This window comes from Sorex fumeus, unplaced genomic scaffold (assembly GCF_029834395.1).
Source record: "Sorex fumeus unplaced genomic scaffold, SorFum_2.1 ptg000030l, whole genome shotgun sequence".
NCBI classification, from domain to species: Eukaryota; Metazoa; Chordata; class Mammalia; order Eulipotyphla; family Soricidae; genus Sorex; species Sorex fumeus.
Window position 1 is genome coordinate 1,432,714 of NW_026606087.1, and position 18,925 is coordinate 1,451,638.

General features: G+C 34.8%; 1 protein-coding gene across 7 annotated transcripts in view; it reads left to right on the top strand.

The window, feature by feature from the left end:
* The window catches only part of SOX6 (SRY-box transcription factor 6), a 662,237-nt gene that overhangs the window by 530,276 nt on the left and 113,036 nt on the right, over positions 1-18,925 (top strand). For 6 of the 7 annotated variants that reach the window (XM_056115917.1, XM_056115921.1, XM_056115920.1 and 3 more), the window contains exon 10: positions 10,644-10,723. In XM_056115917.1, coding sequence (XP_055971892.1) covers positions 10,644-10,723 — 80 coding nt within the window. Of the gene's footprint in view, positions 1-10,643; positions 10,724-12,585; positions 12,709-18,925 lie in introns of all 7 variants that reach the window. The other variant, XM_056115916.1, reaches the window with a different exon arrangement.

The following is an 18,925-nucleotide window of genomic DNA, read 5'->3' on the forward strand; positions in this document are numbered from 1 at the left end:
CTCCTTGTAAACAGAGCTTTAAATGTTTAAAGATATTTGCCAAAGGAATTCAATGTAAGAAGATAGTCGAGCAAATAAAAGTCAACCTTAATTTCATTTGTGCATTCTTTGTATGTGACCTCAGCTCAGAAGTAGTGACCTTGTTTTACTCATTAATAATTTCTGTGTCAAGTTCTTTTTAACATATTAACCCGATTATATTAACCACCAAATCTGAGTGCAACAAATCTGCGTGCTGCAGTTTCTACATGTTTGAGGTTTATAAAGCGAACAAAGGTATTTTCATATGGTTTGAAATAATAAATATAAATCACTACCAAAATTCTCTTTTGAAGAAGGCTAAACTAGCATAAAGTAGGTCTAATCAGCATTGGCATCTTTTCTTAAATGCATCTATTGAAATTGTCATTGATTACTCTTTTATTTATTTACTTATTTGGTTTGGTTTTGGATCACACCCAGTGGTGCTCAGTGCTGACTCCTCTCTCTGTGCTTCAGGATCACTCTGGTGGGCTCAGGGAACTATATGGGTCCTAGGGTTCAAAACCCATTTGGTCATGTACAAGGCAAACACTTTACCTACTATCTCTCTAGTCTTGATTATTCTTTTGTATTTAGTAGAGAGGATGGGCAAGACAACAGTGGCAAAATTCAAATAACAGAGATATTAAGGAATCAACTAACTTAGGACTAAATATAAAATTCCTAAGTTGTAAATCAGTCAAGGCCAGTATTGCCGAAGGTTTTTAAATGTGATCCTAAAAGAAAATTATTATTCGGATTGCTTAAATTTAATTTGTTCAGAATATATTTTTAAAAGCTATTTCTTATGGATTTGAAATCTATATTAATGACAGGAGGATATTTTGTCAGAAAATATGTTTGTCAACGGAATATTATAGTCCTTTTTTGATCTCCTATATAGTTATGAACTATTTATTCATCTTTTCCTTTGGAACAGTAATATAAATTGAATTTCCTGATTTGATCTGAATTTGAGTTGTCATGCCTTAGAAACCTTTTAAATAAATGGTGGAAATTCCAACTTAAGCATTTTCAGATTTAAAATTCTCCACTTTTCAAAGGCAGGGGTGGCTCTTATTTTCTATTATATATAGATATAGACACAATATGGTACTGAATTTTATTATATAGTTTTGTACAACAATTTTTATACAATTTTTAACAACAGTGCCATTTTTCATGGAGTAAAATTATTTTGTATTTCAATGAATTTAGACCATGAGAAAATTTTTCTCAAATAGCATCAATGAAATTGTTAAATGTAAGTAAGAATAATTAGTCATGCAGGAGTGAGTTACTTTCATTGGATAGTATATAAATAACATAGACTAGCATTCTTAGTAGCCAAGTTATATTTGACTATGTTCATCAAACTGTTTTGATTATGAGAGAAAATGGATTTGGACATGTTGGACTTTTTTTTACAAATACGTTCATCTAAAATGTATTTTCTGGTGGTCTCTAAGTTATAGCAAATAATTTAAATGACTAGCACTAGCACTATCCTCCCAATGTTCATCGATTTGCTCGAGCGGGCCCAGTAACATCTCCATTGTGAGACTTGTTACTGTGTTTGGCATATCGAATACGTCAGTCATGGGTAGCTTTCCAGGCTTTGCTGTGTGTGCGAGATACTCTCGGTACCTTGCCAGGCTCTCTGAGAGGGGCAGAGGAATCGAACTGGGGTCGGCCAGGTTGGCCGCATGCAAGGCACACACCCTACCCACAGTGCTATCACTCCAGCCCAATTTAAATGACAAGAACCATAAATGTATTAATACTTTGACTACTCTATATTACATATCAAAATTAAACACAAAATATAGAGGTTTATATTCTGGTACTCTTAGAGAAGAATCACATGGTCAGGAGGCTTAATCTATATATTCTTGTCATTTACTGACTTGAGAATCAGGAAGACTGTTGCATTGTAGTTTTAATAAGAAACAATATATTTTGCCCCAAAATGCACTATGGTAACTTCAATTTAAATATAGGTGAGAAAATGACTAAAGTTTTAGCAGAGAAATGCCTTTATCATATCTATAAATCTTGAAAAGGTAATATCTTTTATATCAGGGTCCCTTAAGGAAGAGGACAAACAAACATTATTTTGGTTTTTAACAAAGTAAATGTCTCTCTTCTTAGTACTTTCCCAGATTCCTGTAATTGAAAAAATGCTATAGTTCTTTGTGTCTCCAGATGGTTGATTTCACTGTCAATTCTCAGAGAGCCTAGACCATCTTAGAGTGATTTTTGCTATCAAATTAGACTGTTTTGAGATAACACAATGAAAATACAAATATACTTATGATTATACCCTTGTCACCATCAAATAAGTTAACCATTTTTCTGGGTCCCAGAATGCAGTGAATGCCATCAAGTTCTCTCACCTTATTGGGTTGCTGAGGAGACATGTTTCACCACAAGACTTATGCAGATTCAGGCAAAAATCTTTTCAACTGATCTCTCCAGATATAGCTTTATGGAGTTGATTTTAAAATATTTTACTAGTACTGTAATTAAAGAAAGCTTTCTCAAAATATGTCATCAGGATCCAGAACAAAACCATAAAAATTTTGGTTGCTTTAGTCTTTCACATCCTGATTCTGAGAGATGTATCAATCCAGGAAATAATAAACACATTTGAGGTTATATATGGGGAAATTAAAAGATAGCCACTTTCCTTGTCATTGAGCATATGACAGATCAAGATTGAGTTACTGGTAAAATAAAAACAATGAATACTCCCTTCAGATGACACAACTCACCTGTGCATATTATAAATTGGGATTTTAAAATTACTGTCCCTGGTGCAGTGCCCTGAAAGTTCCTTAGGAGACTCATGGGTGGGATCTCTGCCTACTCCTGACTCCACCACTTAGTTATTATTTACAATATAAAAGTAATTGAAAATTACTGAATGACTACTTCATACCAAACTGCTATTTCACATGTATAATTTTTTAAATTCTTACTTCAGTGGTCCATTTAGCAGTGTCATAATTTTTCCACTGTCCAAATGGGTGGCATGATTAAGTTTGTTAAAGTGTATGAATGTTCCTTGAGAATCCTGAATCCATGTTTGTGGTAAATTCTGGCCATGAAACTAATTTAGGAGCAGTTAATAACAGCCTTTTACAGTTGAAAAATGCAGTCCAAAAACTGATTATTTGACTCAACTATTCCTCTGCCTGATACCTGAAACAATTTAAATAATGTATCATGCTTATTTGTATCCAAAAGTGTGGTTAATATATAATATTTAGCTTCTTGTAAATGTACAACTTGGTATTAATACATTTGTATGCTGTGTAAATATCACTGTTCTATATATCCAAAACTTTTTATTATTTCCAATGAAAACTTCTAACATTTTCAGCAAAAAAAGCCATGGGGTTATTACTCTTATCTACAATACTCCCAGGCCCTAGTAGAGGTTCTGTTGTCTCAGTTATCCTTTCTCTTGAATGTGCCCATTTGAAATGCTTCATATAAATAGAATCACCATATTTGTAATTTTATATCTGGTTTATTTACCTACATATAATATTTCCAATATTCATTCACATTATAATGCACATCAAAAATTAATTTTTGATGGTTGAAAATAATCCCACTGAATACATATGCATATTTGTTTGCTTATTCCACTCAATTATTAATGATACTTGAAGTTGCTTTACATTTTGGCCATTGTGAATAATGTTTCCATGAGCATTGATATAGAAATGCCTGTCCAAGTAGCCAATATAAGTTCTTTGAACTATATTCTTAGGAGTAACATTGTTGGGCCAGGTGATACTTCATGTGTAATTTTTTGAGAAATCATCAGAGGCTAATAATTTTTCTCAGTCTATGCTATTTTACATTTCCATTGGCAATGAAAGAGAATAATTCTATTTTCTCCACAACATCACCAACACTGGTAATTCTTGATTTTTTATTCTTGAATTTCAAGCATTATTCCAGATGGCTGGAGCAATAGCACAGCAGTATGCCATTTGCCTTGCACGCAGCCAGTCTGGCCAAGCCAGGTTTGATTGCTCCGCCCCTCTCCAACGAAGAGTATCTCGCCCGCATGGCAAAGCCTGGAAGCTACCCATGATGTATTCGATAGGACAAACACAGTAACAACAAAGTCTCAAAATGGAGATGTTACTGGGCCCGTTCGAGCAAATCGATGAACAACAGGAGGACAATGCTTGACAATTGTTTGGTTAATTCTTTACCAGATATGTGACTAGTAAATAAATTTCTTCCACTTTTTAAGTTAGCTGTTCTTTTACTTATTTAATTGTATTCTTTGCTGCTTATAAGTTTTCTGTCTTTTCTTCTTTTATCATTATTTTGGTTTGTTTATTTGTTTGTTTGTGACCGGGGGTGGGGGGTGGCGGAAGCATACTTGGCTGTATTCAGGGATCTCTCCTGGCAGTGCTCTGGGGATCACATGTGGTGCTGGGAATCCAAAAGGGATCAGCTGTGCTCAAGTCAAGTGTCTTATCTCCTGTACTATCTCTCTGGACCCTATTTGGGCTTTTATATAGCCATGAAATTGTTCTAAAATTCAATGCCATAAAGATTCACATGTTCATTTACTTTTGGGGTGGAGGGAAAGAAGTGTGTGTTTTGAGGCCACACCCAATGATGTTCAGAATTTACTCCTGACTCTTTGCTCAGGGAATCACTCCTGAAAGTACTTAGGGGACCACGTGAGGTCCCAGGGATGGAACTGGGGTCAGTTGGCAAGTCAGGCAAATGCCTTAACCCCTATACTATCTTTCCAGACTACACCTATATATTTTGTTTTAAAATACTTTTTTATGGTTTGGGGCCACACCCAGCAATGCTCAGGGATTACTTCTTACTCTGCACCAGAATTACTCTGGGCAGTGTTCAGGGGACCAGATGGGATGCCAGGGATTGAACATGGTTAGTCACTTGGAAGGCAAATCCTTATCCTTTGTACTATTACATCAGCCCCTGTATATTTTCTTCTAAGAGTTCTATAAAATTTGCATTTAAGTTTACATTATTAGTATATTTGAGTTAATTTTAGTTTGATCTAATATGACCATCCAACTTCATTATTTTGCATGTGTCAAATTCAGTTTTTCTAACACTGTTGAAAAAATGTTCTTTGTTCCATTCACTGGTCTAGGCACATTTCTCAAAATCAAGTTAGTTCTTGGTGCCCTACTTCTGTTCCATTGTTCTTTCTCTTATGATAGCACCACATTTTTTTTTTTTGGTTTTTGCTTTTTGAGTCACACCCAGCAATGCACAGGGATTACTCCCAGCTTTGCACTCAGAAATTACTCCTAGCGGTGCTTAGGGGACCATATGGGATGCTGGGGATCGAACCCAGGTTGGCCACGTGCAAGGCAAACGCCCTACCCACTGTGCTATTGCTCCAGCCCAAGAACCATACTGTTTTAATTACTGTAGCATTGCATTAAAATTTGAAGTCAGGATGTGTGAGCTTCCAACTATATTCTTTCTTTTAAGATTGTTCTCACTTTGGGGGGCTGTTGGAATTCCATGTAAATTTGAAGATCAATTTCCATGTCTATAAAAATAATTAAGTCTCTAAAAATTCTTTCTTCAGAGTTTTATAGTTTTCTATGCCCAACTCTTCCTTTTCCTTGGGGCGCGTTCAGATAGCACAGCGGGTAGGGCATTTGCCTTGCACGCAGCCAACATGGCCGACCCGAGTTCGCTTCCTCCGCCCCTCTCGGAGAGCCCGGCAAGCTACCGAGAGCATTCGATATGCCAGACACAGTAACAACAAAGTCTCCAATGGAGACGTTACTGGGCCTGCTCGAGCAAATTCATTCTTAAATATTTTATTTTTTTTAAATGCCATTGTGACTAAAAAGTCTTTCTTGGTACCCTTTTTTCGATTTTTCCTTGCTGGTACAAAGAGATACAACTTTAAAATATTTTTATATTATACCCTGAAATTTTATATACTGAATTTTCTAATTCTAATAGTTTTCTTACTGATTCTTCAAGATATTTCTATATATAAAATATCATGTACAAATACAGTTTTAGCTTCTTCTTGTCAATATTAATGTCTCAATTTTTTCTTTCTTCTGCCCTTTTGTCTTCTGTTTTCATCTTTCTCTCTCTCTCTTTCTCTCTCTCTCTCTCACACACACACGCACACACACACATACACACACACGCATATACTCACACAGTGTTCCAGTATCATGTTAAAATGTTGTATTGAAGTGGCAAAAGTCTGGATCATTATTGTTTTGTTTTTGATCTTATGGATAAATTTTTCCATCTCTTACCATTAAGTCTGATATTGGATGTGAGTTTTCATAAGCTCTGTTTCTCATGATGAAGAATTGCTCCTCTATTTTAGTTTTCTGAGAGTTTTTGTCCTGAAAGAATTTTGGATTTTTGTCAAGTGTGTTCACCAACTGAGAGGATTTTATGGTCTTTACACCTTGGTTTTATTAATTTCTTGATTTATGTATTTTTCTTATATTTAACAACTTTCATCATAAGGTTATAAACTAACCTTGTTTATGGAAATTAAGATTATTTTTACTGGACTAGGCTGCTTGCCTTGCATGCGATTCACCTGGGTTCAAAATGTGGCACCCTATAATGTTCCTGCAACTTGCCCAGAGTGATCTCTGAGTGCAGAGTTAGGAGTAAGCCCTGAACACTTCTGGGTGTGGCCTCCAAACAAATATACAAAAAGAAAAAAGTTTGCTAGATCTCATAAATGTATTCTGTGTTTGTTTTCATTTTTTTTGTTGTCCAATGGTCCTCAAAACCAGTGGAAGATTCTGTTTTATTCAGAAATTTCTAAATTTTTAATTCACTACTTGCTCACCATTTTTTCATTATGATACCTCACAAAGATAAATTCAGATTAATGAATTTATCATACAGCTTATATATCAATTACAAAATTTTGCTATTATGAATATACATCAATATAGTACACAGAATGACATGTCCAAGTCTGCATTAATAGTTGTGATTGATATATTTTCATGTTGTAGCAATAGTGATAATAGCTCATTAAAAGAAGGTTATTTGACAGCTCTAATAATTTATTATCATCCTATAATGGCTCTGCACATTTCCAGAGATTATACGGGATGAGTAATATTCTTTTGTTTTGGAGGATGGAAAATTGGTCTTGAGACTAGTGTCCTACTTTGAGACAGTTACTAAATAATCTTTAAGTCCTGTCCTCTAACTTAATGTATTTTCCCTCTACTTCTCTTTAAATGATTTTCTCAATTGATTAATATCTGAAGTTAGCATCTTAGAAGACTCTTATCATTTGAGTCTCTGATCTATCTGATGAATCAGTGGACTCCCAGAATTTACTCACAGAATTTCTGACTCTTTGATGAAAGCATAATTTATAATTAAATTATATCAACTGGTTGTGTGTATTCAGGAAAAAAGTATGTTCCCTTATATCTAATGTCCCCTAGATTCTTGTGATTCCCTTTTCCTGCATTTAGTCAGTAAACTGTCTTCATTTCAGTTTTCCTGATCACTTAAAATTTTGCTTTATCTCATTTAGGAACATTTGCTATGGAGATGTTTTCATTCTTAAGGAACGTTTCGTATTCTGAGAAGTGCAACTAGAGTTAGACAAATTTTCCATAGGTTCTAGATTTTGCATTTGTTCTTTAATTTTTGTTTTGCATTTGTTCTTTAATTTTCAAATAAACAGTCATTTGGAAAATTTGGAAGGCTAGAAAGATGGATTTTCAGAAGGGGCATTAGTTCCCAAACAGGCTTTTAGATGTTGTCTTCATACACTAGAGGTAACAAGGACCAATTTACAGTAATGCCTAAAGCCAACCTGTTCCAACAGGTTTTATCTTGCTTTGTATAAATTTAAAAAGAATGGGTCCTCACGCAAGCATTTCAAATCCAGAGACAAATTTGAAAAAAATTGCTACAACACGTTGATTGATTCTTTGCCAAGTCAGCCACCAAAACTTTTGCTTGATTGACTCTTACATAGAAAAAATTAGAGTTCAGAGAAACACATAACTAGGTTATTAGAAAAAATAACTTTGTAGTACCATGAGTCCCTCTCTTGACGATTTTATTTTCTACTTTATTTATTTGGTTTGGGGGCTACATCTGATTCTGCTTGGGGCTTACTCCTGACTACACTCAGGGATCACAGCTGGCAGGGCTTGAAGGACTAGACCAGGGATCAAACCCAGGTCCATCCTGTGCAAAGTAAGCACCTACTCGACTGCACTGGCCCCTTTATTTTCTGTTAAATTCCCCTGTCTTCTTTTGTCCTTATCATTCTCTTCATTAGCCGTTTCTCTCCATATTGTTCTCTGTGATATAGTCTCTTCCTCAAATGTACTTGATTTTACCTTTAGTACTGATACAGTGACATGCTCTGGAGAAACAGCTTTCCAAAGAATATAGCCATAATATAAAGAGTGGAGCCAGCAGAAAGATTCAGAATGTTTTTTAAAAATATGCTTGTCAGCAATGGAAAGAAAGCTATTGGTAGCCAGCAGGTGAGCTGGAGAGTACTATAGGGTGTGGTAGAGATAGTAATAAATTAACTGGCAAGCCAAAAAAAAAATCAGCTATTTCATAGCAGAGAAGCATGACAGCTATGAAAAAAGGAGTGCCCCAGGGAATTCTTTTAGAGTTTGATTTTTTAAAATATGTTTGACATGAAAAATGTTTTAGTACAAATAAAGCAACTGGTATTAAACTTAAGGTGGGGGGGTTGCGGTTTAGAGTTAGCATGAATAATGCATGATATTTAAAGAAAGAACAGCTCTAAAATGTTCCGGGAGGCAGTCCATGTTGATGATTGGAATGGTGATTTTTTCCCTATTTTTGAAGCATCATTAATTCAACATCGTTTTGTGATTTTTTTAACCTGATAAGATATCGACCAAAGAAATACTGTTTGACTTATATTAGGATATTTTTTTCTTGAGATAATTTAGTTTAAATATCAGGAAGATCAGCAGAATTATTTACGCATAAAGCGACAGTCATTTACTATAAAAAATAATTTGGCCTAGTTATCTTTTTTAAAAAGCTCATGTAGCACAGCAAACCAAAATCAACCTCATGGAAGGGGAAAAACAAGATCAGATATTTTGAACATTACTCCATAGGAGACCAGCACAATATAGTGTGAGTGAATGCATTGTAGCAGCGCTCCATATGCAATCAGAAGCCAATTGTTACTGGACTGTGGACAAGCACACACTGTGCTCAATGGTCTGATGAGGTATTATGGATATGATGCAAAGAGACTGTGTAGATTAGAAGCTAACAAATTGTTAAAAGTGAAAGCAACTTAGCATTTACATTGGGCCAGCTGAGTAGCACTTCATGGGGCAAGAGGATGAGTTCTAAGGAACCAGGGTTACCAAGAAGGCCCCAGGTATTAGAGTCCATGCAGAAAATAAACTTTATTGTTTTCCAGTTGACTACCTTTATTACTGTTATTTTTTTTTCCCCTCACTGTCTCTTCACTATTACATTCTGCCTTCAGTGTGCAAAAGTTCATGCAAAACAGCATGATTATTATAAATGTCAAAAATGTGTGGAGGAACAGCCTATTAAAATATAGCCTAGAGATAGTACATAACACTGACTTTAAATAAGTAGCTGAAGTCAAAGTGATACTCCATTAAATCATTGATATTGTGTAATTCTTCTACAAGTATTAATTTTTATTTCAGTTACCCCTATCACAATATATTCTTCATCACTTTTTTTTTGGTTCTTATATCATGCGCATAGCTGATGATCTTTGGCCATAGACAGAACTTCAGTTCCCTGTTTAGGAGTGGTTTGGAGTGAAAAAAATACTAAGATGTAATATTGGTCTCTGCTGAGCTATGCTCAGTCACTGCAAGACTTTTGATTCTGTTCTATAATTAAGTAACATTCTATGTAAAATATGTGGGTTTTGGATCAAATCATCACCAAAGAATATGTGATAAGTTACTAAAGCACCTGACGGTTCTAGAATCCATCAGAAATCAGAAAAAAATATGGTTTCTATATTTTTTGGAATACCAGACATTTCACAGAGTGTTGGCAGATAAAATTAACTTTTTTTCTAACCCACACCAAATTGAAGAGATTTCTTTTAATTTTTTTTACATGATAAAAATCAGGGTTATGGACAGTCAATGGCTCATAATCTTTTTTTGGACTGTACTGTTCTGCTTTTTTTTCCCAAGCAATACTTTTTTGTTGTTGTTCTGATACAAAAACCTTAATGCTCCCTTAGTGAACTGAGTGTCAGCCTGGCTTTAAAGATATTTTTTTACTCTTAAAAAAATGATGTATTACAAGATTTGTAATGGAGTGAACATGCTTGAATTGCACATTTAATTTTTTTAGCATCACATTCATGTTTTGCCAGTTTGCCTACCAGCTATCTGTTAACAAAAAGTTCCAAGGCAGCACTGCAAGTCTGTGCCCAACTAAGCCTTTTGTTTCTGCAGATGTTTGGGCTTAGAGCAATGTTGTAAAGCTCAGGCTGTCCAAGGACCATGTTTGTACTTGTCTGCTGCGATTCCCTCTGCATTGTCTAAACCTGTTTGCATTGTTCTTTCCGACAGGTGATAACTACCCTGTACAGTTCATTCCATCAACAATGGCAGCTGCTGCTGCTTCTGGACTCAGCCCTTTACAGCTCCAGGTAAGTGCCAGAAGGAAAAAAATGTGGGCTATGAGCCAGTAGTTTAGTGGAAAACTGCTAACCAGCTGTATGCTAAATAATGGCCTGAATGTTAAATAATTTTTTAAGCATAGCCTAGAAATATTAACACCTTATGTACTCACCAGACTGCAAATTGAAGAGAAACTGTTCATTTCTATTTTTTAAGGGAAAAACTATTTTATGACTTAGTACTCTATGCTATCAGGTTATGAGGTACTTTTCCAATCATTGAGTAGGTGTTATTGGATATGTTGGGGTTTTTTCTTATCTATGATGTATTCAAGTCTCCATTTATGTTCAAATTAGCTTTTATTCATGAACATCAAAAGTATTGAATATTTTCCTTCTTGTGGCTATTAAAATAGGAAGTGGGTATTAGCAAATTACTTTAACTGATTGGTAAGTCTTAAGCACATTTCTCCTGAATATGTTGTACCTTCATCCTTTCTAGAGTCAGGTCTGGTTGTGATGTCTGATCAAATTATAAATTAGTGTTCTTTACATAAAAAGCTGGATTTAGGGAGAAAGTGTTTAAAATCGGAATAAAAACTGTTTATACCCTATTTATTCTTCACAGTGAAGTAGGAGGTTTACAAAAGGACTAGGTGGTTTTTGGTTTTGGTTTTCTAAAGTAATAGCTACCTTGAGTAGTGCTTGGAGACTATGAGGCCACTCGTGGCAATTCTCAGTCTGCTGTTTGAGGCCAGATGGTTCTTTTCTTTGTCCCAGTTGTGCGAGGTGACCACTAGCGCTATACTCAGCAGTTCTTTAGGGTTCATGTGGGCCCATGATCAAACTCAGGGCTTCATACATAATAGGCATGTGCTCTATAACTTGAGTTATTCCCGTGGCCCACTATCTTTATATATTTTAACACTAGAAATGAATCAAACATAAATATAAATTTTAATAAAATAGATTGTATAATGGAAATAACATATAAAGTTTCAGTATTTAAACATCTTGAAAATAATAATAGCTTTAATTCTATCTAATGATGTTTAGAGATAAGGTTTTTGCCTTATAGTTTACTATGGTTACTTTTGAGTTTTTTTAAATAAGTTAGGTCAGGCCAAAGTGAAAATGCAGTAGGTTGGGCATATGTGTTGTATGGGTTTGATCTCTGGCACTCCTTATGGTCCCTTGGGCCCCACCAAGAGTAATTTCTGAGCACAGAGCCAGGATTAAGCCCTGAGCATTGCTTGATATGGTCCCCCAACAAAAATAATAACAACAATAATTAAAATAATCCAGAGACTTAACATCTGATGGGGCATTTTTATTTCTTCTCTATTATTCCCTCTTTGACTTTAAACATTAAATTAGAAAAAAATGCCATGAAAAACATCAAATTAAATGTTTACAATATGTCTACAAATAAAGGGTTTTCAACCATCTTTTGAGAAATTTTTTATAGTGAGTCTCATCCAGAAAGCCTTGGAGATGTTACTCATTATGTACTCTCCTGCATTGCTAGGGACTTAACCTATTAGGAGTAGCTACCTACCTCTCTTCCAACCCTTCACCTCGCCAGCTACTAACACTGGAACTTTACTACAGTTGTTAAAACTCTAAAGACAGACCTCATTCACAGTAAACATAGTGTTTTTCTCCTTTTTCCATAGTTGTGTATAGAGTATTTACTTGAGCTAGAGTAATGATTTTTGATTCTATGACCAAGTATCTATGAAAGTGTAGAGTTTTGGGGTCCTAAAAACCTCTGCTTTCTGTTCTTTGTTGTGGTCAATGCCCTGGGGTTAGAAATATGTGTTGTTTCATAAGTTCTGACAGTATGTTTTGTCTTTTTTTTGTTTTTTTTTTCTGAATATGCTACTAAACAGAAAGGTCATGTCTCCCACCCACAAATTAACCCAAGGCTAAAGGGCCTAAGTGACCGTTTTGGCAGGAGTTTGGACACCTTTGAACATGGTGGTGGCCATTCTTACAACCACAAACAGATTGAGGTATGAATGCTTCCATTGGTGCTTCATTGGGTGGGGGACTGCATTATTCAGTCGTATTCTAGACGTCTTTTTAAAGGGGCAAACACTCAACCTAAACACCAAGACACAGTCTTAGCCTTTTTCCTATTTCTGAGGAGGCTAATTTTTCTCTTTTTCTTTCAGAAAAAGACAACTCCCAAACATGCTCCTCAGTTAGGTTCCTTATTATTGATATACAGTGAAATTCTTTACACAATGAGTAACTTTAAAACCATCTTTATTACTCTTAATCACTATTTTATTTACTTTGCTGTATAGTATTTTAAAACAGAAATATTTACTAATATGTTACTTAAATATATGCCTTAGACCTGTAAAGCTGGGAAAAAAAACCAATTTGGCTTATATAAGACAAAACTAAAGGAAGTTCAGGGAGATCAAATTATTTAACTCATGCTAAAAGAAAAATAATTACAGAGTCAGAATTGCTACTTAATTCAAGTTTTCTAATTTAGTTTTATCAGACTGAAGTAGGAATGCCTTGATCTAATTGGTTGTGTTTTGTTCCATAAACTTCTGTTGTATCTCTTTTGTTTTCAATGTTCAATAAAACTCCTTTTTGTTTTTTCTGATATGTTTTTACTGCTTGGCAGAAGGTAGTTTATATGGCTCATCTGAAAACTAGGGTTTTTTTCTACTTTAGAGACCAAACTCCCTTCTCTTCATTTTCATGCTTAATTCTGCTCTTAAATTGTTGATGTTCCTTTCTGGGACTATCAGATACTGGAAAGTTTCCAGCTATCTTTTGAAACACACACACACACACACACACACACACACACACACACACGGAGACAGATAAACAAAGGCTTGAGCATTCTGGGTAAAATATTATATGCTACATCTTATATTGCCATCTTACATTAGCCAAAGATGGGAAACTTAGAAAAGCAAATTATTGTGGCTGGCAAAGTTGTATATAACTCCTATTGGCTTTGTCAGCCTATGCATATCAACTGTGTAATCAATAAGTTGTCTTTTTGACATCATCTTTTGTGATGCATTTGAATCTGCATTTTTGGAAAATGATAGGGATGGTTGACTCCCCAAAAGAAAAAAAAGAGAATAAGATCAAAGGCCACCATGGAAGTAGCCTAAGGAAGAGTTCCACATCTTGTCTGCCTTCCTCTTTCCCTTTCCCTTTGATATGAGAAGTACACAGGGAGGGGGTTCCCACCCACAACATGACTGGGCATACACTCTCAGAGTATCTGCTGTCTTCTCTAGAGCCAAAGGGGATTTCTCTCTCTTTTGTATGGGTTTCTTTTGGCTGTAGAAAGGATACTCTATATCTGGACATTCTGAAAGTCTAACTCTACTTTGGAAAACTAAGTAGATCAGTGGACATTAAGATTAAGCCTTTCTGTGAGATGACACTTATCACGGTTATATACTAAAGACAGATAATTTGTCAAACTTTTAAGTGCTTGAAATAATATAAAAATAGGCGGGTATACTCAATGCCTCTTTTGCAGACCACAACACCCAAAAGGAGAGAGAGAACACAGGGGATTGCCCTGCCACAGAGACAGGGGGGATGGGGGGATGGGGGTGGGAGGGATATTATCCATGGTGGTGGAAAATGGGCACTGGTGGAGGGATGGGTATCTGATCATTGTATAATTGAAACCAAAGCACAAAAAAATTATAAATTTACAACTGTAAAAAAAAATAAAATAAAATAAAGGGGAAAAAAAACCAAAAAAAAAAAAATAGGCGGGTATGGCTCAAATTCAAGATTTCCTCTCTTTTGACTTTCTTTTTCTCTCATCCACCTTTCTTCAGTTTTCTAAGGAGTCTTTTATTCTACTAAAACTTTTAATTATGCTGACTTCCCTTCACCACCACTCACTCCTGATGCTGTGAAATCTGATATCCTTGGGGTTTTGGGAAGCCGTAACAGTGTAACTGTGGCTGTTAGATTAGTATAGTGGTGTGGCATTGGTGATCTATAAGCACAGCATAGGTCCTGGAGTGATAAAGGAACCTATTATTCAAGAGTCTTATTCATCATTTTGCAGTTTGAGTTGGGAACTGGCTTGAGAACATCCTAGGGTTTTTGTTGTTGTTGTTGTTTATTCTTGCCTCTATTTTATGCACTTTTGCCTGCATGTGAGGAAACTGCTCTGTTTGCTCACATTATACACTGATTAGAAAATATTACCCTTGTTTGAGAGGCAGTTTCCTAAACTTACTCAGTATAACATTATTTTTGGGAAATCTAGAAATAGCAGAATAGAACCCCTGACCCCATCGAAACTACAAACAAGACAGTGTATTTTAAATTGAGGAAGGATAAAAACTTTAGTAATATCTTAAATATTCATTTTAAAGTAAGCTTTCTTCTCGAGCTAGCGTTTCTTTCTTTCTTTGACAAATAAAATGTCACAACTTTGTCATATGAGTGTTGATACTAAGGAAACATTACAACTGTGTTAACTACTTTTATTTCTCAATAGAGATTCTGGGAAGAAATGCCCAACAACACATACATACCAACAGCATCGTTCACTTCCTCCCGCCCTTTTACATTTCTCAAAACGGGTTCTCTCTACATGATATAATACTTAATTTGTCCTTCAGAGGTTGTCACTTCTAACATTAATGAGGCCAGGCAAACTATAACAGAATTTATACTTACACCCTAGAAACCTGAAATTTTGCTTTCAAGTTGAGAAGTGGTATGTAACTTTAAACAAGGAAGATACAAGAAAGTTTTTTTTTTAATTTTTATTTTGTGGAGGGGGTATACTGTGCAGATCTAAGACATGGTTTACTCTGCCCCAGGGACACAATTTAGGTGAGAGAAGGCCGAAGAATGCTATTTTCAGTTGAACAGTTCAGCAGATGGAAGCATGAATTTGGTCTATCTGAAGGTTGAGGGTCTTGAACCATTAATTCTTATAATGTATTTAACCCTGGGAACAATTAGGAACTGTAACTCTAAGGTTACAATGCTTATGACCTTTAGCGAACAGAGGGCGCTGCTACAGTAAACAATATATTATATTGCTACTTATTCCAGTCTCACACTTATAAATTTCAGGACCAGTTGCCCTTTGCTTTCCTCAGCTTTGTTAGCATTGGTCCTTCAAGTAAGTCAAAAAGAATGTTATGGAAGGGCAACCAGAATAATGAGAGTCATGTAAATATGGCCTTTTAAATAGCTAGATTGTTCCTGACGAATATTGTCTCTGGATCTAAGCTCTGTATGCCATTTTTAGTGTAAAAACATTGATTTCAGTGTGCTGATGCATTTTTATGTGGTTGCTTTCATATGAAAGATCCTTAAAATAGTTTTTTTTGTTTTATTTTTAATTGGGCATGATGTTGCCTCATATTTGTAGCTTGTATTTAAACACGATCTGGTACCGTACCATGCAAAGTGATACACCTGTCTCATGCCTTCTTATTAAATGATGCATGCTTCTCTTTAGCAAATACAGCCGTTAAATATCACACAGCTTAAGAATTTCTAATTAAAATATCTCCACATGTCAGCATATTGGTAATGTATTATTTTAATCCATTTATTTTGTTTATGAATCAGTGACATATGTTTAGATTGTGAAATATATGAGCCTTAAAAAATCACTTTATTGAAGAAAATTAATTCCTACAGTACTGTCTCAGTAATGTGTTCACTCACTGAGTCAGTCACTGGCAGTACTGCCAGTCTTAATGTTGGGTAGACATACTTACCAGTTTTATCTGCATTTAGCTGTCCTGAAAAGAAGAAATAGCACTTCTTTTCTTTAGCTCCAAAAGGTAGAGATTTTCTTTTTTGACTTTTCTCTCTTTCTTATTAACTCAGATATGCACACCCCCCTCCCACTAACACTTTGTGATACTTTTTTTCTTAATACAATGAAGGATGGGACTGAGTGCATATATAAAGAATTCTGAGAGACCAATCAAAATTAAAAACAGGATAGTTACCTTTTCAAAGTTAGACATAGTAATTTGTTTGTCAGCAGGGAGATGTTTGGGTCAGCCCTGAGATAAAGTGACTGTCAGCAGTTATTCCTACAAGACAAGTAATTTCACTCAGTGTATTACTGACAGATTGCTCACTTCTGTGAATCACCAGAGAAAACAAACTTAATATTGTTACAGGCAGAGTTTCTGTCTTCATTAGCCTCAGAGAATGATTTTTATCACACATTCAAAGCCTACCAAGCTTTAGTTGGAACATATTTTAGCAGACCAGGTCTTATAATGATGATATGGATAGTAACCTAGATGAAAGAAATTAGACATGAAAATTTTAAAAATCAATATAAATACATTCTCACTTTTCCTTGTTGACCATTATGTATAGTTTAGAAGATATTTTAAGGGAAGAAATATAATTAGATACTTAAAACACTAGAAAAACCTATCAGCGATGTTATTCTAAAATAAAACCATTAAAGTCTTGCCAAGTTTGCAAAGATTGAGAGGAACAATTGAAGTTTTTGCAGAAGTGAATACAAACACATACTTTACTTAAATGATATTGTCAATTTTCATGCTACGAATGGAAAGTGAAGAAGTGCCCATCAACATTGAGAATATGCTATTTCTATTTCAGTTTCAGCCTGAATCTTTATGATACTGTATTTAGATGCTCTTCTCTGGCTCATACCCTGTCTTCTTGTTTACAATCATAAACATACCTCAGTTGCTGTGGAGAAGTGAGAGGGTGAGTTAGTGTTGCTGGGTGGGCTTGGGAAGTTGTGATTTCTAACAGAGTGTTGAATGAAGAGTTGATTAGAGTGACCTATTACTGGCTACCCAATGGAGAAAAAGGAATGGACTGATTCAGAGCTTGGTTTGAGGTTGCGAACTATGGGGTTTTGCTTTGATGGGAAATGCTTGCTTTTTTTCTTAATCAACCTTTACTCACCATTTTTGACTTTTTAAGAGTGTGATGGAACATGTGAGGACCATTTTGGCTAGGATTAGTAGAGCTGTGGACTAATGGATTGAGTTCCACTTTAGATTGAGAATCTTGGATTAGAATTTCCTGTGTTGTCCTGTACTATTCTCAAATTACCTATTCTTTCAGTCTGGTCATTGTGAAAAGGATATAAAATATATCCTCAGAGTTGTCTTGAATAGTATATCAGGTAACAAACCACATATTATATTTCCACATACACTAAAAAAATATCATTATAATGGGAAAAAAAACTTGCCAAACCTCCAACATTCCATTAATTGCTCAATACTTCTCTCATTTTGATGCCTAAAATACTTCTAAGAAGTGGATTTAAGATTCTAGAATGTAAGTCATTTAAATATTTTTGTGTCTTTGACTTCATATTAAATCCAACATTGCTTGACATAGTACTTGATAAAATGAATTAATAAATATAATTTATCTTTGTTAGCCATTTGATACCCAGTACTTTGAAAATTTTTAAAATATTTGGCCAACTGCTCTGTCTTTTAGGAGACTGATAAAAATGATTTACACATTATTTTATGCAAGCATATTTTCACCTTTAGACAGTCTTCTTAAGGAAAACCACAGGTACCAAGTAGTCACTGCACTGATTTTTATAATTCTATTCTTGGGCTCTTACTTAAGTATCTTTGTGAACATAGCTGAAAATTATATTAGTCAAAAAGCGAACATAGAGATTTACAGGGTTTATGTGAGATGAGCCATACTCTATCAGCTTTTTTACATTAACTTAAAACCAAATGAAAATTACATTTCTAACAAAAATTTCAGTTGGATTGATGATTTAATTGAGTCAGTATAGATATCTTCAATATGTTCTAGTAAAATGATACATCTGATTTCCAAATTTCATGAAATGGCTTTATATCTTACATTGTTTGCTGACTTGTTTATATTTCTTTAACAAAAATGGTTAAATAGTAGCCCAAGTCTGGAATTATAAAATCAATGCAGTTTCTTATTTCATAATGTAATATTTCCACCTATATTTAGTTAGCTTCAGCCTCACTAGTTAATCAAGTCAACAGAGTTCCCAGTATGTGAATAATTGTGTTAAAATAGACTGTGTATTGAATACAATAGTTTCTATAATAGTGACATTCCTATTTTACTAAGCTGAGGTTTGGTGAAATGGTTTGAATGGTATCATGTATCATACATGTGTTTGTGTGTGTATTATAATCAGTAACCTTGGAATTTGAGTGTTGATGTAATTAAAATGATAGT